This window comes from Carcharhinus amblyrhynchos, chromosome 4, assembly GCF_965287045.1.
Source record: "Carcharhinus amblyrhynchos chromosome 4, sCarAmb.v2.hapA, whole genome shotgun sequence".
NCBI classification, from domain to species: Eukaryota; Metazoa; Chordata; class Chondrichthyes; order Carcharhiniformes; family Carcharhinidae; genus Carcharhinus; species Carcharhinus amblyrhynchos.
Window position 1 is genome coordinate 139,998,151 of NC_137327.1, and position 27,376 is coordinate 140,025,526.

General features: G+C 45.8%; 1 protein-coding gene and 1 long non-coding RNA gene across 3 annotated transcripts in view; one reads left to right on the forward strand and one right to left on the reverse strand.

The window, feature by feature from the left end:
* The first annotated feature begins 453 nt into the window (after positions 1–453).
* On the forward strand, positions 454–16,679 carry LOC145342412 (uncharacterized). Its single transcript, XR_013886544.1, has 3 exons — positions 454–667; positions 5,228–5,316; positions 16,507–16,679. It is a non-coding gene; the product is annotated as an uncharacterized LOC145342412 (long non-coding RNA).
* Positions 16,680–25,956: 9,277 nt separating this feature from the next.
* hprt1 (hypoxanthine phosphoribosyltransferase 1) overlaps positions 25,957–27,376 on the reverse strand; it is a 34,643-nt gene continuing 33,223 nt past the window's right edge. For both annotated transcript variants that reach the window (XM_080187971.1, XM_080187970.1), the window contains one exon: positions 25,957–26,188. In XM_080187971.1, coding sequence (XP_080044097.1) covers positions 26,169–26,188 — 20 coding nt within the window. In that variant the 3' untranslated portion in view covers positions 25,957–26,168. The remainder of the gene's footprint in view (positions 26,189–27,376) is intronic.

Here is a 27,376-nt window from a genome sequence, read left to right on the forward strand (position 1 = left end):
CCCTGGGGGCGGGGCACGGACCCGGGGGCGGGGCACTAACCCTAGGGGGCGGGGCACGGACCCGGGGGGCGGGGCACCAACCCTAGGGGACGGGGCACAGACCCGGAGGGCCGGGCACTAACCCTAGGGGGCGGGGCACGGACCCGGGGGGCGGGGCACTAACCCTAGGGGGCGGGGCACGGACCCGGGGGGCGGGGCACGGACCCGGGGGGCGGGGCACCAACCCTAGGGGGCGGGGCACTGGCCCGGGGGGCGGGGCACTGACGGGAGGTGGGGCTGAGGTGAAGGGACATTGACTGCAGGGTGAGATACCCGGGGGTGGGGGGTGGGGGTGGGGGTGACACGGGCAGAGTATGTGGGGGTGGGGGGGACACGGGCAGAGTATGTGGGGGTGGGGGGGACACGGGCAGAGTATGTGGGGGTGGGGGGGACACGGGCAGAGTATGTGGGGAATTGCCTGGGGAAGCGGCAGAGGAACCACACAGAACCCTGGGAGTGCAGAGGGAAACCATCTGGCCCGAGTGTGTGGACTGTGCGGAAGAGAAGGCGATGATGTGAAGATGCCGGCGATGGACTGGGGTAAACACAGGCTGACACCCGGTTAAAGTCCAACAGGTTTATCTGGTAGCAAAAGCCACTAGCTTTCGGAGCACTGCACCTTCATCAGGTAAGTGGGAGTTCTGTTCACAAACAGGGCATATAAAGACACAAACTCAATTTACAAAATAGTGGTTGGAATTTACAGGTAATCAAGTCTTAAAAGGTACAGACAATGTGAGTGGAGAGAGCGTTAAGCACAGGTTAAGGAGATGTGTAATGTCTGCAGACAGGACAGATTTTACAAGCCCAGACAAGTCATGGGGGTTACAGATAGTGTGATGTGAACTCAAGATCCCAGTTGAGGCCGTCCTCGTGTGTGCGGAACTTGGCTATCAGTCCCTGCTCAGTGACCGTGTTATCGTGTGTCACGAAGGCCGCCTTGGAGAACGCTGGCAGCCGCAGCTAATAAAGGCAAATATTCATATTTACCTTTCAATACGCTTCAAAGGAGAAATTTTATGTTCCTGTTATGATTAAAGGCAAAGTGAATGAGAATAAGGAACCTTGGTTCTCGAGGGATATTGGAACTTTGGTCAAGAAGAAGAAAGAGATGTATGACATATATAGGCAACAGGGAGCAAATAAAATGCTTGGGGAGTATAAAAAGTGCCAGAAACTACTTAAGCAAGAAATCAGGAGGGCTAAAAGAAGGCATGAGATTAGTTTGGCAGTCCATGTGAAGGATAATCGTAAGAGCTTCTACAGGTATATTAACAGCAAAAGGATAGTAAGGGATAAAATTGGTCCTCTTGAAGATCAGAGTGGTCAGCTATGTATGGAACCAGAAGAAATGGGGGAGATATTAAATGGGTTTTTTGCATCCATATTTACCAAGGAAACTGGCATGGAGTCTATGAAATAAGGCAAACAAGTAGAGAAGCCATGGAACCTATGTAGATTAAAGGGAGGAGGTGCTTACTGTCTTGAGGCAAATCAGAGTAGACCCTCAGGACCGGACAGGGTATTCCCTCAGATGTTGAAGGAGACTAGTGTTGAAATTGCAGGGGCCCTAACAAATATATTTAAAATGTCAGTATCCACGGGTGAGGTGCCGGATGATTGGAGGACAGCTCATGTTGTTCCGTTGTTTAAAAAAGGCTCAAAAAATAATCCGGGAAATTGTAGGCCGGTAAGTTTGACGTCAGTAGTAGGTAAATTATTGGAAGGAGTACTAAGAGATAGGACCTACAAATATTTGGATAGACAGGGACTCATTAGGGAGAGTCAGCATGGTTTTGTGCGTGGTAGGTCATGTTTGACCAATCTATTAGAGTTTTTCGAGGCGGTTACTAGGAAAGTGGATGAAGGGAAAGCAGTGGATGTTGTCTACATGGACTTCAGGAAGGCCTTTGACAAGGTCCCCCATGGGAGGTTAGTTAGGAAGGTTCAGTCGCTACGTATACATGGAGAGGTGATAAATTGGATTAGACATTGGCTCAATGGAAGAATGATGTGGAGATGCTGGCGTTGGACTGGGGTGAACACAGCAAGAAGTCTCACAACACCAGGTTAAAGTCCAGCCAGTTTATTTGATAGTAATCCCACAAGCTTTCAGAAAAGGTGTTCCTTTGTCAGGTATGTGGAAGGTTTGCTGTGAACCTTCCACACACCTGATGAAGGAACCCCGTTCCCGAAAGCTTGTGGGATTACTATCAAATAAACTGGCTGAACTTTAACTTGGTGTTGTGAGACTTCTCAATGGAAGAAGCCAGAGAGTGGTTGTGGAGGATTGCTTCTCTGAGTGGAGACCTGTGACTAGTGGAGTGCCGCAGGGATCAGTGTTGGGTCCATTGTTGTTTGTCATCTATATCAATGATCTGGATGATAATGAGGTAAATTGGATCAGCAAATTTGCTGATGATACAAAGATTGGAGGTGTAGTGGACAGTGAGGAAGGTTTTCAAAGCTTGCAGAGGAATTTGGACCAACTAGAAAAATGGGCTGAAAAATGGCAGATGGAGTTTAATGCAGACAAGTGTGAGGTATTGCACTTTGGAAGGACAAACCACGGTAGAACATACAAGGTAAATGGTAGGGCGCTGAAGAGTGCAGTTGAACAGAGGGATCATGGAATACAGGTACAGAATTCCCTAAAAGTGGCGTCACAGGTAGATAGGGTCATAAAGAGTGCTTTTGGAACATTGGCCTTTATAAATCAAAGTATCGAGTGTAAGAGTTGGAATGTTATGGTGAGATTGTATAAGACTTTGGTGAGGCTGAATTTAGAGTATTGTGTACAGTTTTGGTCACCTAATTACAGGAAGGATATTAATAAAGTTGAAAGAGTGCAGAGAAGGTTTACAAGGATGTTGCCAGGACTTGAGAAGCTGAGTTACAGAGAAAGGTTGAATGGGCTAGGACTTTATTCCCTGGAGCATAGAAGAATGAGGAGATATTTGATAGAGGTGTCTAGATTTTGGAAGATCAGAAGGATCTTGGGGTCCAGGTTCATAGGACGCTCAAAGCAGCTTTGCAGATAGAGGCTGTGGCTAAGAAGGCGTATGGTGTACTGGCCTTCATCAATCGAGGGATTGAGTTTAGGAGTCGGGAGATAATGCTGCAGCTTTATAAGACCCTGGTCAGACCCCACTTGGAGTACTGTGCTCAGTTCTGGTCACCTCATTACAGGAAGGATATGGAAGCCATTGAAAGGGTGCAGAGGAGATTTACAAGGATGTTGCCTGGATTGGGTGGCATGTCTTATGAGGATCGGTCTTTTCTCCTTGGAGAGATGAAGGATGAGAGGTGACCTGTTAGAGGTGTATAAGATGATGAGAGGTATTGATCGAGTGGATTCTCAGAGGCTTTTTCCCAGGGCTGAAATGATTGCCACAAGAGGAGACAGGTTTAGTGTGCTGGGGAGTAGGTACAGAGGAGATGTCAGGGGTAAGTTTTTCATTCAGAGGGTGGTGGGTGAGTGGAATCGGCTGCCGGTGGTGGTGGTGGTGGTGGAGGCGGATTCGATCGGGCCTTTTAAGAGACTTTCGGATAAGTACATGGAACTTAATAAGATGGAGGGTTATAGGTATGCCTAGAAGGTAGGGACATGTTCAGCGCAACTTGTCGGCTGAAGGGCCTGTTTGTGCTGTAGTTTTTCTATGTTTCTAGATAGACCGAATAGAAGCAGACTTTTTCCACTGAGGCTAGAGGAGAAAAAACCAGAGGACATGGGTTAAGGGTGAGGGGGGAAAAGTTTAAAGGGAATATTGGTTGGGGGGGGCGGCTTCTTCACACAGAGAGTGGTGGGAGTGTGGAATGAGCTGCCAGATGAAGTGATAAATGCGGGCTCACTTTCAACATTTAAGAAAAACTTGGACAGGTTCATGGATGAGAGGGGTGTGGAGGGATATGGTCCAAGTGCAGGTCAGTGGGACTAGGCAGAAAAATGATTTGGCACAGCCAAGAAGAGCCAAAAGGCCTGTTTCTGTGCTGTAATGTTCTATGGTTCTGTATGCTTTCTTAACCACTTTCAATCCTATATATCCCTTGACATCCAGGGTTCTTTGGATTTTTTTGGTCCCACACTTTTCCTTTCGAGGAACATGATGACTTTGTACTCTTTCCATTTCCTTTTTGAATAACTGCCACTGTTCTGATGTGGATTTCCCTACAAGTAGCTGCTCCCCAGTTTACTTTGACCACTGTCTTATCTTATTAAAATCGCCCTTTCCCCAATTCAGAACTTTTATTTTGGATCTGTTTGTGTCCATTTCCATAACTACCTTAAATTTTACTGAGTTATGGTCACTATCATCAAAATGCTCCCCCATTCACACTTCTACCACCTACCTGGCTTCATTTCCTAAAATTAGGTCAAGTGCTGCCCCCTCTTTTGTGGGACGTTTTACATGTTGGCTCAAAAAGCTCTCTTGGATACACTTAAGAATTCTGCCCCTCCCCCAAGCCTTTCATAATTTGCATATCCAAATATGGGGAAGTTGAAATGCCCTATTATCCTATTATTTTTACAGTTTTCTGAGATTTGCCTACATTTCTGTTCTATCTCTCCATCTGTTGTGGGGGGCCTGTGATGTATTTGCCCCCTTGTTGTTTTTAAGTTCCACACATGGTCTCAGTTGAGGAGCCTGCTAAGATATCATCCCTCCTCACTGCAGTGATTGGCAACTTTATCAAGATTATGACACCACTCCATCTTTTACACCCTGCCCTGTCTCACCTGAAAATTTTGTACACCAGAATATTGACCTACCCCATCCTCAATCATGTCTCTGTGATAGTAAAAGTAATAATTTATTCCAGGATAGGATGTCCCAGGAAGGCCACTACCCTAGAGGAAAAGGCAATGACTGGGGGAAGGGTCATTGATGGATTTGATTTATTATTCTCACACGTATTAATGTGTAGCAAAATGTTTTGTTTCTTGCATGAGAGATCAACTTAATGCAAGGTAGGTCCATTCAAAAGTCTGATGGCAGCAGGGAAGAAGTTGTTCTTGAGTCAGTTGGTGCACAACGTCAGACTTTTGTATCCTTTTCCCAACAGAAGGTAGAACAGAGTATGTCTGGGATGCATGGGATCCTTAATTATGCTGGCTGTATTTCTGAGGCAGTGCAAAGTGTAGACAGAGTCAAGGGATGGATTGGGCTACATTCACAACCTTTTGTAGTTTCTTGCAGTCTTGGGCAGAGCAGGAGCCCATACCAAGCTGTGATACAACCAGAAAGAATGCTTTCTATGGTGCATCTGTAAAAGATGGTGAGTGTCATTGCGGATATGCCAAATTTTCTGATTTGATTTATTATTGTAGCATTAACATAGAGTGAAAAATATTTCTTCCACTATACAGAAAAAACATAGAGAATGAAACAAGAGGGTGCAGAATGTAGTGTTATAGTCACAGCTAGGGTGCAGAGAAAGATCAATTTAATGCAAGTTGAGTCTATTCAAAAGTCTGACAGCAAAGAACAAAGAACAATACAGCACAGGAACAGGCCCTTCGGCCCTCCAAGCCTGCACTGCTCATGCGCCCAACTAGACCATTCATTTGTATCCCTCTATTCCCAGTCTGTTCATGTGGCTATCTAGATAAGTCTTAATCGATCCCAGCATGTCCGCCTCAACCACCTGGCTTGGCAGTGCATTCCAGGCCCCCACCACCCTCTGTGTAAAATACGTCCCCCTGACATCTGTGTTGAACCTTGCCCCCCTCACCTTGAACTTGTGACCCCTTGTGTTCGTCACCTCCGACCTGGGAAAAAGTTTCCCGCTGTTCACCCTATCTATGCCCTTCATAATTTTATACACCTCTATTAGGTCGCCCCTCATCCTCCATTTTTCCCCACGGAGAACAACCCCAGTTTACCCAATCTCTCCTCATAGATAAGACCCTCCATACCAGGCAACATCCTGGTAAACCTTTTCTGTACTCTCTCCAAAGCCTCCATGTCCTTCTGGTAGTGCGGCAACCAGAACTGGACGCAGTACTCCAAATGTGGCCTAACCAACGTTCTATACAGCTGCAGCATCAGATGCCAACTTTTATTCTCTATGCCCCGTCCAATAAAGGCAAGCATGCCATATGCCTTCTTCACCACCCTCTCCACCTGTGCTGCCACCTTTAGGGATCTTGCACACCCAAGTCCCTCTGTGTGTCTATACTCCTGATGGTTCTGCCATTTACTGTATAGCTCCTCCCTACATTGGATCTACCGAAATATATCACTTTGCATTTATCTGGATTAAATTCCATCCGCCATTTCTCTGCTCAATTTTCCAGCCTATCTATATCCTGCTGTATTCTCTGACAATGTTCATCACTATCCGCAACTCCAGCCATCTTTGTGTCATCCGCAAACTTACTGATCACACCAGCTACATCATCTTCCAAATCATTTAATATATATATCACAAACAGCAGATATCCCAATACAGAGCCTTGTGGAACACCACTAGATCACAGACCTCCAACCTGAAAAAGACCCTCCTATCCTCTGTCTTCTGTGGCCAAGCTAGTTCTCCACCCGTCTAGCTAGCTCACCTTTTATCCCGTGAGATTTAACCTTTTGCACCAACCTGCCATGAGGGACTTTGTCAAACGCTTTACTGGAATCCATATAGATGACATCCACGGCTCTTCCCTCGTCAATCATTTTTGTCACCTCCTCAGAAAACTCAACCAAATTTGTGAGATATGACCTCCCTCGTACAAAACCATACTGTCTATCGCTAATGAGATTATTCAGTTCTAACTGTGCATACATCCTATCTCTAATAATCTTCTCCAACAAGTTCCCTGTCACAGACGTCAAGCCCACCAGCCTATAATTACCCGAGTTATCCTTGCTACCCTTCTTAATAACAGGACCACATTTGCTATCCTCCAATCCTCTGGGACCTCACCTGTGTCCAGTGAAGAGATAAAGATTTCTGTTAGAGGCCCAGCAATTAGTGGGGGGACTTTAAACTAGAAAGGTTGGGGGGAGGGAACAGAGATGAGGAGACTGAGACCGAGGAGGTTAGCTCCCGGGTAGGGAAGGACTGTAGACAGTATGAGAGGAAGGTTAGACAGGTGGTGGAGAAGAGAAATGTCCAGACTGAGGGGCTGAGGTGTGTCTACTTTAACGCCAGGAGTGTAGTAAATAAGGTAGATGAGCTTAGGGCGTGGATTGCTGCTTGGGAATGTGATGTGGTGGCCATTACAGAGACTTGGATATCTCAGGGACAGGACTGGGTACAAAGAACAAAGAACAAAAACAGCCTGGGAAACAGGCCCTTTGGCCCAACGAGCCCGCGCCGCCATCTCAACACCACCAGTCCCCCTCTCTACCCACAACCCTTGTCTAATGTTTTATGGCCATCCAGATTGAGGGAATCTGATTTAGGGACAATTTATTCCTGCCAATCAGCCTAACAGCACATCTTTGGGGTGTGGGAGGAAACCGGAGCCCCCGGAGAAAAGCACGGGGAGAATGCACAAACTCCCACAGACACTGACCCAAATCCATGTGTCTGCACAGCAATCAGCAACAGTCACTGAGCTGTCGTCTTGCCCAGTATCTTGTCCAGTTTAGGCACACACTAACGACATGAAGCACCAGGCCAATCTCGAACAACCAAGAGCAGCCCCAGTACGACCCATCGCCCGTATGCCCCTCGTTGGACACGAGGTGGACCGACTTAAAACCTGTGAATGAAAAGAGAAAAAACATTATTATCATACTATACCTATTTACATTACCAGGGACGCCCCAATGCTGATGACCCTTATTTAAAACAATCTCCTATATCCACCCATCTCCAACTCAGTTATGTGCCTGTCTAAGTTACTCTTAAAGGACTCTAGTGTGTTTGCCTCCACCACCTTACTTGGCAGAGCATTCCATACCCCCACTACCCTCTGTGTGAAAAACCTCCCTCTAATATCTGTGTTGTACCTCTCCCCCCTCACCTTAAGTCCATGGCCCCTTGTCCTACGTGTCTCTATTAGAGGAAATAGCTTACCTCTGTTTACTCTATCTATACCCTTCATAATCTTATATACCTCTATTAGATCCCCCCTCAGTCGGCGTCTTCCAAGGGAAAAGAGCCCCAATTTCTTCAATCTTTCCTCATACCCCAGTCCTTCCATACCAGGCAACATCCTGGTAAACCTCCTCTGCACTCTCTCCAGAATCTCCACGTCCTTCCGGTAGTAAGGCGACCAGAACTGGACGCAGTACTCCAAATGCGGCCTAACCAACATTCTGTACAACTGCAACATTAGACTCCAGCTCTTATATTCTATACCCCTTCCTATAAAGGCTAACATACCATAGGCTTTCTTCACCACACTCTCCACTTGCACTGCCACCTTCAAAGACTTGTGCACTTGCACCCCCAGGTCTCGCTGTGATTCTATACTCCTTATGGGCTTACCCTTTATCATATAACTCCCCCCTACATTATTGCAGCCAAAATGCATCACCTCACATTTATCTGGATTAAACTCCATTTGCCATGTATCTGCCCAATCAACCAGCCTATCAATATCCCACTGTATTGCCAGACACTGCTCCTCACTGCCCGCCAATCCAGCCATCTTGGTGTCATCAGCAAATTTGCTGATCACACCACCTACTCCCTCTTCCAAATCATTTATATACACTACAAAGAGAAGAGGTCCCAGTACTGAGCCCTGCGGCACACCATTAGTGACAGACCTCCAGTTAGAAAAAGACCCCTCCACTACTACTCTCTGACTCCTCTTTGCAAGCCAGTTCTCTACCTATCTAGATACCTGACCACATATCCCATGAGCTTTAATCTTCTGTACCAACCTACCGTGAGGGACTTTGTCAAACGCCTTACTGAAATCCATATAGACGACATCAACGGCTCGTCCTTCGTCAACCGTTTTTGTCACCTCCTCAAAGAATTCTACCAGATTCGTAAGGCAAGACTTCTCCTTGACAAAGCCATCCTGCGTATCCTTAATCAGATCGCAACGCTCCAACTGCGCATGCATCCTATCCCTAAGAATCCTCTCCATCAACTTACCTACCACTGATGTTAAACTCACCGGCCTATAGTTACCCGGGCTATCCCTCCTACCCTTTTTAAACAACGGTACCACGTTTGCTATCCTCCAGTCCTCTGGGACCTCACCTGTGTCCAAAGAAGAGACAAAGATTCGCGCCAGAGGCCCAGCAATCTCATCCCTCGCCTCGCTAAGCAGCCTAGGATAAATGCCCTCTAAAAGCCCTAACACTTCTTCCCTCGTAATCAATAGATCTTTCAATTGGTCTACCGCTCCCTCAATGACCGTACTAGACATCAAGCCCCTCTCCTTCGTGAATACCGACGCAAAGTATTCAGTCAGGATCTCCCCCATTCCCTCTGTCTCTAAGCACAATTCCCCACGTCTGTCCCTGAGAGGACCGATTTTACCCCTAGCCACCCTTTTGTTCTGAAGATAGGAGTAAAACGCCTTTGGATTCTCCTTAACCTTACCTGCCAAAGCCATCTCATGCCCCCTCTTTGTTCTCCTAACTCCCCGTTTGAGATCCCTCCTACTCTCTCTGTATTCCTCCAACGCTCTCTCCATTCCCAGCTGCTTAGACCTGACATACGCCTCTCGTTTCTTCCTAACCAGGTCTTCTATATCTCTAGTAATCCACGGTTCCCTAATACTACCTTTCCCACCCTTTCTCCTAACCGGCACATGCCTTTCCTGCACCCTTTGCAGTTTTCCCTTGAAAGACTCCCATATGCCTAACGTGGTCTTGCCTTCTAACAGCCTATCCCAGTCTGTATCCCTAAGCTCCTGCCTAATCTGGCTGTATCTAGCCTTCCCCCAATTTCGCACCCTCCCCTTAGGACAGCTCTCATCTTTTTCCATTCGTATCCTAAAGTAGACGGAGTTGTGGTCACTATTAGCCACACGTTCACCTACCGCAACCTCAACCACCTGACCCGGCTCATTACCCAGAACTAAATCCAGTATCACCCCCCTGTCTAGTCGGGCTATCTACATACTGTTGCAAGGATCCTTCCAATACACATCTTACGAATTCCTCCCCATCAGACCCTCCAGCTCTAGGCACCTTCCAATCCACCCCAGGGAGATTAAAATCTCCCACTACAACAACCCTATTCTTCCTACACTTATCCAAAATGTCCCTACATATACCCTCTTCCACTGCCCATGGGCTATCGGGCGGCCTATAGTACACTCCTAGCATTGTAATGGCCCCCTTCCTATTCCTCAACTCCACCCACAGAGACTCAATTTCCAACCCCTCCATGTTATCCTCCCTCTGCACCGCTGTGATCTGCTCCCTAAGAGTGCCACTCCCCCTCCTCTTTTCAACCCTCCCCTATCACGCCTAAAACACTGTCTCTCTCCTCCCCACCCCACCTCCATACTTCAGGTGCTAGGATTCAGATGCTTCAGGAAGGACAGGGTTGGGGGCAAAAGAGGTGGTGGAGCGGCACTGTTGATCAGGGACAGTGTCACGGCTGCAGAGAAGGAGGATGCCGTGGAGGGACTGTCTACAGAGTCTCTGTGGGTGGAAGTTAGGAACAACAAAGGGTCGAAAACTTTGCTGGGTGTTTTCTATAGGCCGCTCAATAGTGACAGGGAAGTTGAGGTGCAGATGGGGAAACAGATCCTGGAGAGATTAGTAATAACAGAGTTGTCATGATGGGAGACTTCAATTTCCCAAACATCGACTGGAATATCCCAAGGGTAAGGGGTTTGGATGGGGAGGAGTTTGTTAGGTATGTTCAGGAGGGTTTCCTGACACAGTACGTGGATAAGCCTACGAGAGGAGAGGCTGTACTTGACCTGGTGCTGGCGAATGAACCAGGACAGGTGACGGGGATGGAGATCATAATTCTATCTCCTTCACGATAGCATTGGAAAGAGATAGGATCAGGCAGGCTAGGAAGGTGTTTGTCTGGAGTAAGGGGAAATATGAAGACATCAGGCAGATAATTAGACGGATAAACTGGAAGGAGGCGTTCTTGAGGAAAAGTACAGAAGGAAGGTGGCGGATATTCAAGGAATGTTTGACTGGAGCTCTGCACGATAACGTTCCGATGAGAAAAGGAGGTTTTGGTAGGTCGCAGGAACCGTGGTGCACGAAGGTTGTGGTGAACCTAGTCAGGAGGAAAAGGAAGGTGTACAAAAGGTTCAGGGAGCTATGAGATGTTAAGGATCTAGAGGAATATAAGGCTTGTAGAAAGGAGCTTAAAAAGGAAATTAGGAGAGCCAGAAGGGGTCATGAGAAGGCCTTGGCGGGTAAGATTAAGGAGAATCCCAAGGCCTTCTACAAATATGTGAAAAGTAAAAGGATGAGAAGAGAAGGGATAGGACCTATAAAAGGTGAAGGGGGAAAGGTCTGTGTGGAACCGGAAGAAATGGCAGAGGTGCTTAATGGGTACTTTGCCTCGGTATTCACGGTGGAAAGTGATCTGGGAGGTTGTACTACAGGTTTGCGGCAGTCTGAAAAGATTGAGTATGTGGATATTAAGGAAGAGGATGTGTTAGAACTTTTAAACTCTATCAAGATAGACAAGTCACCGGGACCAGATGGGATGTACCCCAGGTTACTGTGGGAGGTGAGGGAAGTGATTGCAGAGCCTCTGGCGATGATCCTTGCATCGTCGATGGAGACGGGAGACGTTCCGGAGGATTGCGGATGTGGTTCCTATTTTCAAGAAAGAGAACAGGGATAGCCCGGGAAATTACCGACTGGTGAGTCTGACCTCAAGTGGTTGGTAAGTTGATGGAGAGGATTCTGAGGGACAAGATTTATGAGCATTTGGAGAAGTTTAGAATGATCAGAAATAGTCAGCACGGCTTTGTCAAGGGCAGGTCGTGCCTTACGAGCCTAGTTGAGTTCTTTGAAAATGTGACTGAACTCATTGATGAAGGAAGAGCGGTAGACGTGGTTTAAGAACATAAGAACATAAGAAATAGGAGCAGGAGTAGGCCATCTGGCCCTTCGAGCCTGCCCCGCCATTCAATAAGATCATGGCTGATCTGTCGTAGCTCAGTTCCACATTCCCGCCCTCTCCCCATAACCCTTAATCCCCTCTCTTATCAAAAACCCATCAACCCGCATCTTAAAAATATTTAGCGAGGCAGCCTCCACCACTTCAACGGGCAGAGAATTCCAGAGATTCACCACCCTTTGAGTGAAGAAATTCTTCCTTAACTCCGTTCTATACCGCCCCCCCTTTATCTTGAGGCTGTGCCCCCTAGTCCTACTGTCCTTTCTGAGCGGGAAGAGTCTCTCCACCTCTATCCTATCCATCCCATTCATCATCTTATACGTCTCAATGAGATCTCCCCTCATTCTTCTAAACTCTAACGAGTACAAGCCTAGTTTATTCAGCCTTTCCTCATAGCTCAACCCCCTCAACTCCGGCATCAGCCTAGTAAACCTCCTCTGCACTCCCTCCAAGGCCAAAATATCCTTGCATAAGTACGGCGCCCAAAACTGCACACAGTACTCCAGCTGCAGCCTCACCAATGCCCTATACAGCTGCAGCAAGACCTCCCTACTTTTATATTCAATCCCCCTCGCTATGAAGGCCAGCATCCCATTCGCCTTCCTGACCACCTGCTGCACCTGCAAGCTGGGTTTTTGTGACTCATGCACAAGGACCCCGAGGTCCCTCTGCACCGTCGCCTGCTGCAGTTTTTCGCCACTTAAGTAATAATCCTTCCTACCATTATTCCTACCAAAGTGGACCACCTCACACTTGCCAACATTAAATTCCATTTTCCATTTCCTGGCCCATTCGCCCAGCCTATCTAGATCCTTCTGTAGACTCTCCACACCCTCCGCACAATTTGCCGTTCCACCAATCTTGGTGTCATCAGAAAATTTCGACACCATACACTTGGTTCCCTCCTCCAGATCATCTATATAAATGGTAAATAGCTGAGGCCCCAGCACCGACCCCTGGGGCACTCCACTAGTCACCAACCGCCAATCCGAATAGCACCCATTGACCCCCACTCTCTGCCTCCTATTTGACAACCAATCCTCTATCCACACTAACACCCTACCCCCAACTCCATGTCCCCTGACCTTCTGCAATAACCTCTTGTGAGGTACCTTGTCAAACGCCTTCTGAAAATCAAGAAAGACCACATCCACCAGCTCTCCTCTATCCACCGCCCTAGACACATCCTCATAGAACTCCAGTAAATTTGTCAGACACGACTTCCCTTTAACGAAACCGTGCTGCATCTGCTCTATCAAGCAATTCCCCTCAAGATGCCTCGCTATTTCCTCCTTGATGACGGATTCTAACATTTTACCTACAACAGACGTTAAACTAACCGGCCTAAAATTCCCTGCCTTTTGCCTGCCACCCTTCTTAAACAACGGCGTAACATTAGCCGTTTTCCAATCTTCCGGCACTTCCCCGGAATCCAGCGACGTCTGGAAAATAACCACCAAGGCATCCACTATCACCTCCGCCATGTCTTTCAGAACCCTCGTATGCATTCCATCCGGTCCTGGGGACTTGTCCACAATCAGCCCCCTCCAGTCTGTCGAGCACCGCCTCTCTAGTAACAATAATGTCATCGAGACCCTCCAGTCCTACCACATTTCCATCTCTAACACCCGGCAAATTATTCACGTCCTCCTCCGTGAAGACCGAAACAAAAAAGTTATTCAAGACCTCAGCCATTTCCCCATCCCCTACCACTAAGTCCCCCCTCTCATCCTCTAAGGGTCCAACGTTCACCCTAGCCAGCCTCTTCCTTTTTATATATTTATAAAAACTCTTGCTATCCTTTTTTATATTAAGCGCTAGCCCAGCTTCATAGTTTCTCCTTCCCTTCTTTATCAACTTCTTTGTCAACCTTTGTTGACATTTAAACCTCTCCCAATCCTCTTCTCGCCCACTACTCTTAGCTACTCTAAACGCCTCCGCTTTTAATTTAACACTTTCCTTCACCTCCTTCGTTATCCACGGCTTATTACCTCTCCTCCTACGGTCCTTTTTGACCATCGGAATAAATTTCTGCTGAGCACCAAGAAAGATCTCCTTAAAGATCCTCCACTGCTCCTCAGCAGACCTACCTTCCAACGTGCTCCCCCAGTCCACATTCGCCAATTCCTCTCTCATCCTACCATACTCCCCTCTGTTCAAACAAAGGATGCGTGTCCGGGAACCCACTTTGTCATCCTCCATCTGCACCAGAAACTCCACCATACAATGATCACTCTCCCCAAGAGGATCCTTCACCGCAAGGTCCCTGATTCTACCCGCCTCATTACATAACACCAGATCCAAGATAGCTCGCTCCCTCGTCGGCTCCAACACACACTGTTCAAGGAAACTATCCCGGCAGCATTCCAAGAACTCCTCCTCGAGCCCACCGCGTCCAACATGGGTTGACCAATCAATATGCAGATTGAAATCCCCCATAATTACGGCCGTCCCATTCCTGCACGCCGCACTTATTTGCGCATTAACAGCCCGCCCCACCTCCAGATCATTTTTCGGGGGCCTATAGACGACACCCACCAGCGTCTTCCTCCCTTTGCTGTTCCTAATCTCTACCCACAATGATTCCACATTCTGTTCTTTGGTTCCTATATCATCCCTTGCGACCACCCTGATGCTATCCTTAATCAGCAGAGCTACGCCCCCTGCTTTTCCCTCCCGCCTATCCTTCCTAAACACTTGATACCCCTGGACATTCAGCTCCCAGTCCCTGTCACCTTGCAGCCACATCTCTGTAATGGCTACCAGATCATATCCATTTGTGCTGATCTGTGCCACCAGCTCATCCACTTTATTCTGAATGCTTCGTGCATTCAGATAAAGTGCCTTCATCCCAGCCTTCACCTGGACCCTATTTGCCGGAACGCCACCAACCATACTCACGTCCCCTACTCCCTTTATTATTGGGACATCCTCGGCCTCTACCCTTACCTGTACCCTCTCCTTAACTCTAGACCCCGTAATGTCAACTACCCTCGCACCCTCCCCCCAATTAGTTTAAAGCCCTGTCTACAGTCCTCTTTACACGATTCGCCAGGACTCTGGTCCCAGCACGGTTCAGACCAACCCCATCCCGCCCAAACAGGTCCCACCTACCCCAATACTGATGCCAATGCTCCATAAATGCAAACCCATTCCTCTCACACCAATCCCTGAGCCACCCATTCACTTCCTTAATCCTATCAACCCTACGCCCGTCTGCACTCGGTTCAGGCAGTAGCCCAGAGATAACCACCTTGTCGGTTCTACTTTTTAATTCCATTCCCAGCTTTTCATACTCCCTCCCCAGATCCTCAGTTTGCATTTTGCCTACGTCGTCGGCACCCACATGGACAACACTCATCTTTTTCCACTACTATCCTAAAGTTTACAGAATTGTGCTCACTATTTGCAACATGTTCCCCTACTGAAACTTTGATGACCTGATCGGGCTCATTTCCCAGTATTAGGTCCAGTATATCCCCCTCTCTAGTTGCGCTATCAACATGTTGTTCCAAAGATCCTTCCTGTACGCATTTTATATATTCCTCCCCATCCAGACCTCCAGCCCTAAGCACTTTCCAGTCGATACCAGGGAAATTAAAGTCTCCCACTCCAACAATCCTTTTTTTCTGCACCTGTCCAGAATCTCCTTGCATATCCGTTCCTCAACTTCCTGTGGGCTGTTGGGCGGCCTGTAGTATACCCCCAGCATAGTGACTGTACCCTTCCTGTTTCTGAGCTCCACCCACAGTGACTTGTTACATGACCCTTCTAAATTGTCCACCCTCTGTAATATGCTCCCTAACCAGTATTGCTACTCCCCCACCTCTTCTAACCCCTCCTCTGTCTCGCCTAAAACTTATACCCTGGAATATTCAGCTGCCAGTCCTGTCCTCCTTTTAACCAAGTCTCCGTCACTGCAACCACATCCAAGTTCCACACAATCATTAAGTCTCTGAGTTCGCCTGTCTTGCCCGTTACGCTACTCGCATTGAAGCAGATGCACTCCAGACCTTCAGGCCCACTGAGGTCATCCTCCCCCAGAATGCTCTTCCTCTTAGCAGCAGGGAAGAAGCTGTTCTTGAGTCGGTTGGTACATGACCTCAGACTTTTGTATCTTTTTCCTGACAGAAGGTGGTGGAACAGAGAATGCCTGGGGTGCTTGGGGTCCTTAATTATGCCAGCTGCTTTTCTGAGGCAGCAAGAAATGTAGACAGAGTCAATGGATGGGAGGCTAGTTTATGTGATGGATTGGGCTACATTCACGACGTTTTGTAATTCCTTGCGGTCTTGGGTAAAACATGAGCCGTACCAAGCTTCTGAGAAAGTAAAGGCGTTGGTGCATTTTCTTAACTGGGTCAGCATGAGAGGAGAGACCAGGACAGGTTGTTGGTGATCTCTAATCCACTTATCATCCTGACTTGGAAATATATCATCATTCCTTTGCAGTTGCTGGTCAAAATCCTAGAATTCCTTCCTTAATGGTATTGTGGGTTAACCCACAGAACATGGACCGCAGCGATTCAAGAAGGCACCGTCTCAAGAACAACTAGGGACGGGCATTAAGTGCTGAGCAGCCATGTTCCACGAATGAATAAAATCTTGACACCTAAAAACTTGAAGCTCTCGGCCACTTCTACTTCATTCCCATTGATGTAGACAGGGGCATGTTCTCCACTACAATTCCTAAAGTAGATGACAATCTCCTTCATTTTGTTGACACTGAGGGAGAGATTATTTTGCCGCAGCAGTTCACCAGATTCTTTATCTCATTCCTGTACTTTGTCTCATCATTGTTGGAGATCCGATCCACTACAGTGGTGGCATCAGCAAACTTAAAAATCAAATTGGAGGGGAATTCAACCACACGGTCATAGGTGTATAAGGAACACAGCCCTTGTGGGGCACCTATGTTGAGGATGATCTTGGAGGAGGTGTTGTTGCCTATCCTTACTGATTGTTGTCTGTGAGTTAGGAAGTTCAGGATCCAGCAGCAGAGGGAGAAACCGAGTCCCAGACCATGGAGTTTAGAGATGAGTTTTGTGAGGGTAATGGTGTTGAAAGCTGAGCTGTAGTCAATAAATAGGAGTCTGACATAGGGGTCTTTGTTATCTAGGTGTTCCAGGGTTGAATGCAGGGCCAGCGAGTTGTGGACCTGTTGCAGTAGTAGGCAATCTGTAGAGGATCCAGGCAATCTGGGAGGCTGGAATAGATTTATGCCACGACTAATCTTTCAAAGCACTTCATAATGATGTATGTCAGAGTCACCGGATGATAGAATTAAAGCACACTGCCTGGCTTTTCTTTGGTACTGGCATTATATGTCTTCTCAAAGCAGATAAAAGTTCATTTATTATTAGTCACAAGTAAGGCTTACATTAACAGCAAATGAAGTTACTACAAAATTCCCCAAGATAGGGACCTCAGATTGGTGTAAAGAGAGGTTCTTGACCACCTGAGTTGTCACTTTCAGGGAACTCTGGATCTGCACACCTAGATCCCTCTGTATGCTCATGTTTTAAGGGCTCTACCATTTACTGTATACTTTCCATCCGCAGTAGATCTTTCAAATTGCATCACCTCACATTTGTCCAGGTTATGTTCCTGCTGTATCCTCTGATAATCCTCCTCGCTATCCATTACTCCCCCAATTTTTGCATCGTCTGCAAATTTGCTAATCAGAGCACCTACATTTTCCTCCAAATCATTTTTATATATTACAGAGGCCCTAGCACTGATCATTGTGGAATACCACTTGTCACAAAGCTTCAGTTAGAAAAGTATCCTCCCACTGCTACTGTCCTTCCTTTCAGTAATGTTTCCCAGTCCATCATGGCCAATTAATTTCCCATACCAACATTGTTCCCTTTATTGAGATTCAGGATCCTGGTCTCAGAATCAACTACATCATTATCCACCTTGACAAAGAATTCTACCATATTATTGTTCCTCATCCCCCAAGTTCTCTTAACTTGATTGCCAACTAATCCTCTCCCATTGCACAACACTCAGTCCAGGATGGCCTGATCTCTTGTTGGTTCATTATCCACTGATGATTCGATCAACACCCAATAACCCTGTGAATATTTGGCCATTTACCCATTGCCCAGTCAACCATTTCCAATTCAGCTGTTGCTGACTCACCTTTGTCCACTCACTGATTCATCAGTTGAATGTTGTAATCGGAAGGTTTCCTTGCCTCAGACTTAATGCCACAAGATCTCAATGGGTTTGGAGTCAATTTTGAGGAGTCATATACATAAAGAGCACGATGGAATATTCTCCACTTGTCTGGATGAGTACATCAAAAACATTCAAAAAGCTCAACACCATTCAGGAGAAAACCACTATGATGAGTACTCCTCTACCACAGTATGAGATCACAACAAATATGAGGAATAAGTCATTTGGCCCATCAATTCTGTTCTGCATTTTGCTGCCTCCACCACTAGCGCATACGAGGTGGGGATGCCAGAGTTGGACTGGATTAGGCAAGTAAGAAGTCTCAACACTAGGTTAAAATCCAACAGATTTATTTGATAGCACGAGCTTTCACAGCGCTACTCCTTCATCACCTGGGAATATGAAAAGCTAGGAGCTGAATTAAAAAGCAGAACCAGAAAGGTGGTAATCTCTGGATTACTGCCTGAGCCACGAGCGAATTGGCACAGGGTCAATAAGATTAGGGAGGTAAACGCATGGCTCAAAGATTGGTGCGGGAAGAATGGATTTGAATTCATGGGACATTGGCACCAATATTGGGGAAGATGGGACCTGTTCTGACGGGATGGTCTTCGTCTGCATCGTGCTGGGACCGGAGTCCTGGTGAATCGTATAACTAGGACTGTAGATAGGGCTTTAAACTAAATTGTGGGGGGAGGGTTCAGGGGAATTACAAAATCAAAGGTAAAGGAGAGGGTACAAGTGCAGGTTAATGATGAGGACATTCAATTAGTTAAAGGAGTCGAGGGCTCAGGAGAGGTTAGTAACATTTCCAAACCATGTAATAGGACAGAGAATATAGAGGGTGGCAGGAATCTAACCTCAGGCGGAGTAAAAAAGGTGACAAGCACGAGCAGGGAGATGGTGTGGGGAAGAATAACCAGTCTGTGACAGGAAGGGACAGAGCGTGCATTCAAAGGAACGCATTAACAAATCGGATCCAGATAAGAAAAACTAACATAAAGACACTTTACCTGAACGCACGTAGCATTCGAAACAAAGTGAATGAGTTGACAGCACAAATCAGTACAAATGGGTATGATCTAGTGGCCATGACAGAAACGTGGTTGCAGGGTGACCGGGACTGGGAACTGAATAGCCAGGGGTATCAGACATTTCGGCAGGATAGACAGGAAGGAAAAGGAGGCGGGGTAGCTCTTAATTAAGGATAACATCAGGGCAGTAGTGAGAGACGATATAGGCTCTAAGGAGCAAAATGTGAAATCAATGCGGGTGGAGATAAGGAATAATAAGGGGAAAAAGTCACTGGTGGGTGTGGTCTATAGGCCCCCAAATAATAACTTTGAGGTGGGGCGGGCTATAAACAAACAAATAACAGATGTGTAAAAACGGAACAGCAATAATCATGGGGGATTTTAATCTCCATATTGATTGGTCAACTCAAGTCGGACGCAGTGGACAAGGGAGAGTTCTTAGAATCCTGTTGGGATAGTTTCCTCGAACAGTATGTTACAGAATCTACAAGAGAGCGAGCTATCTTGGATCTGGTCCTGTGTAATGAGACAGGTAAAATTAATGATCTCCTTGTGAGGGATCCTCTTGGAATGAGTGATCACAATATGGTCAAATTTCTAATACAGATGGAGGGTGAGAAAGTAGGGTCCCAAACCAGTGTCCTCTGCTTGAACAAAGCAGAGTACGATAGGATGAGGGCAGAGTTGGCTAATGTTGACTAGGAGCGCAGACTAGTTGGTGGGACAGTTGAGGAACAGTGGAGGATTTTTAAGGAGATTTTTCTCAGTACTCAGCAAAAATATATTCCAATGAAAAAGAAAGAATGTAAGAAAAGGGATAATCAGCCATGAATAACTAAAGGAATAAAAGAGAGTATTTAATTAAAAACCGATGCATACAGCGTGGCCAGAACTAATGGGGAACTAGAAGATTAGGAAAGCTTTAAAAAACTACAAAGAACTACTAAGAAAGCAATAAAGAAAGATAGATTATGAAAGTAAACAAACACAATATAAAAACTGATAGTAAAAGTTTTTACAAATATATAAATTGGAAAAGAGTTGAACCCTTAGAAGACGAGAAAGGGGAATTAATAATGGGAAACGAGGAAATGGCTGAGGCCTTAAACAAGTTTTTTGTGTCGGTCTTCACAGTGAAGGACACAAATAGCACACCAATAATTGATGGTCATGGGACTGTAGGGGGTGAGGACCTTAAAACAGTCACTATTACTAAAGAGGTAGTGTTGGGTAGGCTAATGGGACTAAAGGTAGACAAGTCCCCGGGCCCAGATGGAATGCATCCCAGGGTGCATAAGAACATAAGAAATAGGAGCAGGAGTAGGCCATCTAGCCCTTCGAGCCTGCCCCGCCATTCAATAAGATCATGGCTGATCTGTCGCTGCTCAACTTTCCCGCCCTCTCCCCATAACCCTTAATCCCCTCTCTTATCAAAAACCCATCAACCCGTGTCTTAAATATATTTAGCGAGGCAGCCTCCACCACTTCAACGGGCAGAGAATTCCAGAGATTCACCACCCTATGAGTGAAGAAGTTCCTCCTCAACTCCGTTCTAAACCGCCCCCCTTTTATCTTGAGGCTGTGCCCCCTAGTCCTACTGTCTTTTTTGAGCTGGAAGAGTCTCTCCACCTCTATCCTATCCATCCCATTCATCATCTTATACGTCTCAATGAGATCTCCCCTCATTCTTCTAAACTCTAACGAGTACAAGCCCAGTTTATTCAGCCTCTCCTCATAGCTCAACCCCCTCAACTCCGGTATCAGCCTAGTAAACCTCCTCTGCACTCCCTCCAAGGCCAAAAAAAACTGCAGAAGTAATAGCAGATGCGTTAGTTGTAATTTATTAAAATTCACTGGACTCTGGAGAGGTGCCAGCTGATTGGAAAACAGCTAACGTAATACCACTGTTTAAAAAGGGAGGTAGACAAAGGGCAGGTAACTACAGGCTGGTTAGCTTAATGTCCATAGTTGGGAAAATGCTGGAATTTATCATTAAGGAAGAAATAGCAGGACACCTGGAAACGAATGGTTTGATCAAGCAGACGCAGCATGGATTCATGAAGGGAAAGTCGTGTTTGATGGATTTACTGGATTTTTATGAAGATGTAATGAGTGCGGTTGACAGAGGGAGAACCGGTAGATGTGGTATTTTTAGATTTCCAGAAGGCATTCGATAAGGTGTCTCACAAAAGGTTGCTGCATAAGATAAAGGTACATGGAGTTGGGGGTAAAGTGTTAGCATGGATTGAGGATTGGCTATCTAACAGGAAGCAGAGAGTTGGAATAAATGGGTGCTTTTCTGGTTGTCAGTTGGTGACTAGTGGCGTGCCACAGGGATCGATGCTGGGGCCTCAACTGTTTACCACATACATAGACGATCTGGAGGAGGGGACCGAGTGTAGGGTGACAAAGTTTGCGGATGACACAAAGACGAATGGGAAAGCGAATTGCGTGGAGGACACAAAGTCTGCAGAGAGATTTGGATAGGCTAAGTGAGTGGGCAAGGATCTAGCAGATGGAATATAACGTTGGCAAGTGTGATGTTATCAACTTTGGAAGGAATAATAGTAGGAGGGATTATTATTTAAATGGTGAAAAATTACAACATGCTACTGTGCAGAGGGACCTGGGGGTCCTTGTGCAAGAATCACAGAAACTCAGTTTGCAGGTACAGCAGGTGATCAAGAAGGCAAATGGAATGTTGGCCTTTATCACGAGGGGGATAGAGTATAAAAGCAGGGAGGTCTTGCTGCAACTGTACAAGGCACTGGTGAGGCTGCACCTAGAGTACTGTGTACAATTTTGGTCCCCTTATTTAAGAAAGGATATATTGGCTTTGGAGAGAGTGCCGAGAAGGTCCACTAGGTTGATTCCGGGGATGAGGGGGTTATCTTATGAGGAGAGATTGAATAGACTGGGTCTGTACTCATTGGAATTTAGAAGGCTGAGGGGAGATCTTATAGAGACATATAAGATAATGAAGGGGCTAGACACGGTAGAAAAGGAGATTATTTCCACTTAGAATGGAAACAAGAACTAGAGGGCACAGCTTCAAAATAAGGGGGAGTCAATTTAGAACAGAGTTGAGAAGGAACTTCTTCTCCCAAAGGGTTGTGAATCTTTGGAATTCTCTGCCCATTGAAGCAGTGGAAGCTACCTCGTTAAATGTGTTTAAGTCACAGATAGATAGATTTTTGACCAATAAGGGAATTAAGGGTTATGGGGAGCTGGCGGGTAAGTGGAACTGAACCCACTATCAGATCAGCCATGATCTTATTGAATGGCGGAGCAGGCTTGAGGGGTTAGATGGCCTATTCCTGCTCCTATTTTTTGTGTTCTAATGTTCTTATGAAAGGATATGGACTCTAAGTGCACGTGGTTTAGTTTAGGCAGACATCATGATCAGCGCAGGCTTGGAGGGCCAAAAAGCCTGTTCCTGTGCTGTTCTTTGACTTTGAACTAGGTCACTGTTCCTTCACTTTTCCTGAATCAAAACCCTGGAACTCCCTGCTTACCATCACTGTGAGTGTACTTAGACCACAGACTGCAGTGGTTCAGGAAGGGCTCACCACCACCTGCCCAAGGGTAATTATGGATGAGTAACAAATGCTGACCTAACCAACAACACAAATGAAAAATAAAATTCCACTGTACACTCTACTTATAAAGGACCATAAGGAATAGAAACAAGAGTAGGCCATTTAGCCTCTTGAGCCTGTTCCGCAATTCAGTAGGATCATGGCTGATCCAACATTCCTCACATCCACTTTCCTGATGTTTTCCCACAACCCGTGATTTCCTTATCAAAAATATATCTCAGCCTTAAATATACACAAGGACTCTGTCCCCACAGCTTCCTGCGGCAAGGAGTACCAAAGACTCTCAAACCTAAGAAGAAATTCCTCCTGATCTCATTTATATTGGTGCCCCTCTATTCTGAGACTATAACCTCTGGTCCTAGATACTGTCCTGAGTGGAAATATCCCCTCACTATTTACCCCATCAAGCTCCTTAAGAATCCTTTATGATTCAATGAGATCACCACTCATTCATTTAAATTCCAATGAGTAGAATCCCACTCTATGTCTTTCAGAAGTTTTTAATTTGTTGAGGCCTAGTAGTGATTCCTGGGTCAACATGAAAATGGTTCACTTACCCTCTCTATTTCCCCATTAGTTACCCAATCCTCAGACCATGTTAATAATCACCCCTAACATGGGCTTTTATGCAGTAACCTTATTAAATGCCTTTTAGAAATCCAAATATCTAGTCGCCCTTATCTGTCCTGCTTGCTACATCTTCAAAGTATTCTTAATAAATTTGTCAAACATGATTTCTTTGACAAAATCATGTTGATTCTGATTGTTTTATGATTTTCTAAGTGTCCCACTATTCTTTCCTTAATAATGGATTCCAGTATTTTCCCAATCACAGATGTTAAACTTACTGGTCTATGGTTTCCTTTTTGTCTCCCTTCTTTCTTGAATAGAGGTGTTACATTCAGTTTTCCAACCCACTAAGACCTTTCCATGTATCCACGATCTGCACAGCCATTTATTTTAAGACCTTAGTGGGACATATTCAAACAGTAGACAGTGTTTACAGCACAAAAACAGATCATTTGGTTCAACTGGTCTATGCTGGTGCCTCATCTAACCCCAACAACATTTTGTTATACTGTGTTCTTAAATAAACACTTTGATAAAAGCTTCCTAGTGGATCAGTTGAATCATACCTGCAGTGAAACACCTGCTCACCAATGCCAAAATCAGATGTAAAACTGAGGGTCTCAGTTAAATTCTGGGGGTTTCTGTCCTGTGCCTTAACATTCTGGCCTTCACCTAAACCTTGGAAGCATTGTACATCATTTTTGAAAATTTGATTCAATCCAACTTCCAGTTAGCCACAGAAGGTGTACGCTTCTCAGACTAACTTTCTGAATGGAATATATTTTTGCCGAGAGTTATGAAATATCTCTAAATGTCTTCAACTGCTTCTCTACCATTTTACCTTTTAACCTTAATTCCACTTCAGCCAATTTTTGATTAGATAACAATCCAGAAGAAAATTGCAGACAGGATGGGCAAGATTTTCCATCCACGTTCTCCCCAAAATCAGAAAATCCCGCTCAAGATGATCGGACTTCTCCGTGATCCTTCACCCACCCGCACTGATTCCCATGGTGAATGGAACAGGAAAATTCACCCCAGAGTTAGTCTCAGCTCATTGTCAAACAGCTAACAGTATCACTGTTTGTGATTTTTATGAAATGACCTGGATGAGGAAGTGGAGGGATGGGTTGGTAAGTTTGCCAATGACACAAAGGTTGGAGGGATGTCAGAAGTTGCAGCATGACATAGATAGGATGCAAGACTGGGTGGAGAAGTGGCAGATGGACTTCAGCCCGGATAAGGGTGTGGTGGTTCATTTTGGCAGGTCAAATGGGATGAAGGAACATAATATTAAGGGTAAGACTCTTAGCAGTGTGGAAGATCAGAAGGATCTTGCAGTCCATGTTCATAGGACTCTCAAATGGGCTTCACAGGTAGAGGATGTGGTTAAGGCGGCGTATGGTGTACTGGCCTTCATCAATCGAGGAACTGAGTTTAGGAGTCAAGAGATAATGTTGCAGCTGTATAAGTCTCTGGTCAGACCCCACTTGGAGTACTGTGCTCAGTTCTGGTCGCCTCATTACAGAAAGGAGGTGGAAGCCATAGAAAGGGTGCAGAGGAGATTTACAAGGATGTTGCATGGATTGGGTGGCATGCCGTATGTTAATAGGTTGAGAGCTCAGTCTTTTCTCCTTGGAGAGACAAAGGATGAGAGGTGACCTGATAGAGATGTACAAGATGGAGAGGTATTGATCGGGTGGATTCTCAGAGGCTTCTTCCCAGGGCTGGAATGGTTGCTACGAGAGGACACAGGTTTAAGGTGCTGGGGAGTAGGTACAGAGGAGATGTCAGGGGTAAGTTTTTCACTCAGAGGGTGGTGGGTGAGTGGAATTGGCTGCTGTCGGTGGTGGTAGAGGCAGATTCGATAGGGTCTTTTAAGAGACTTCTGGATGAATAGATGGGACTTAGGTAAGCCTAGTAGGTAGAGATATGTTCGGCGCAACTTGTGGGCCGAAGGGCCTGTTTGTGCTGTAGTTTTTCTATGTTCTACTATTCAATCTTAAACATGTAACATCCACTGGAGCTAAAATTGTACTTATAAGCTCTGTTGTGGAGGAAGTACCTGTTTGCAAAGGGGATGCTAGTCTAACAATTCTCTTGTTCCCACTGCCCAATACCCAGCGAGACTACCTACACATCACATCACTGTACTGAGTGGGACTTAAATAACGGGGGGAGGTGTTCAAACTGAAACTCTTCACTTCATTTGCTCCAAAAGCAATTCAGATTCCCATCAGTGCCTGGTCACAGTCTCACTGCCATGACCTTTCCTTCAGCTATGGAAGAATCCCTTTAATGGCAGCCTTTTCACAAAGATCAACCCCAGAAACAGAATAAAGAATCACCATTCAAACCACCATAGTCAAAATTTCTGGAGTTTAGCACGATTATCATTACTTCAGCTTCCTTTACTGTTTCTCACTCGTTTAGCATTTGCCAACCCCAACAAATACTTCTGTCAAGAAAACATCATTCAGATAATAACTGCACAAAATGTAAATGACAAAAAGTGATGATAGATTCTTGCTTTATGTTTTACAGTACAAAAATAAAATACTTAAGCATGTTTATGATGGGTCCTTAAATCTAATTCACAGACAGTAATAAGTACACAAAGCACTAGATTATCTTCTACAGCAAGTGTGTTCAGGTTCAATCAATGCAATCTGACAGTCCATTGGTGTGTCACACACCTCATGCCTTGTACTTCTCCATTCCCTTTTCACTGATTACACAAATGTGCTGAAAGAGAAAACAAGTAGAAATGTCATCAGCACCAGGGAAACAATGTTCAAACCAGTCTACATCAATGATCATGGTTCAGATTTAATGTAATGTAGTCAAATGGAAATAACTTGTGGAAGTAAAATAAACCACAGGTTCCATGAATTATGAAATAAGCCCAACAAAATGTTACTACAATCAATATGGTGCAGTGCAAGGCAGAGAAAGTGATGATCAAACCGTACTGGGCTCTAACCAGATCACACTTTGAAACTGGATCAAGTTTTGGTCAGACCTACTTGGGCACTGAGTATGGTTCTGGTCACAGATACCAGGCAGAGATTTTTGTACTGTTGCAGAGCTGCAAGGAGACAAGACTGGTTCCCCATGTCAGAGTTATGGATAAAAATATCAGCTCAGAGGAAATTTTACAGATGTATCCAGTTCCAGCCAACACAAACTGAAAACAGAGCTAACTAAAGTCAACTGGGAAATTAGATTATGGGATAGGTCAATGGAGATGCAGTGGTTGACATAGAAACAGAAACTATAAGCAGGAGACAGCCATTTGGCCCTTTCAGCCTGCTCCACCACCCATTTTGATCATCGAGTTCAATATCCTGATCCCCCCTTTCTGCCCCATATCTCTCGATCCCTTTAGTCCCAAGAGCTCTCTCTAATTTCTTCTTGAAAACAGAAAACATTTTGGCCTCAACTACCTTCCACACATTCACTGCCCTCAGTGAAGAAATTTCTCCTCACCCCAGTTCAGAGTCTCAGAATCCTACAGTACAGAAGAGGCCCTTCAGCCCATCGAGTCTGCTCCAACACATGAAACGCCCTAACCTGCTCACCTAATCCCACTTGCCAGCACTTGGCCCATAGCCTTGAATGTTATAGTGTGGCAAATACTCAGATACTTTTCAAAGGATGTGAGGCAACCCACCTCCACCAACCTCTGGGTAAAAATTTTTTTCCCTCAAATACCCCTTAAACCTCTCACCCGTCACTTTAACTTGTGTCCCCTCGTAACTGACACTTTAACTAAGGGGAACAGCTGCTCCCTATCCACGTCCCTCAATCTTGAATACCTCAATCAGGTCGCCCCTCAGTCTTCTCCGCTCCAGAGAAAACAACCCAAGCCTCTCTTTATAATTTAAATGTTCCATCCTAGGCAGCATCCTGGTGAATCTCCTCTGCACCCTC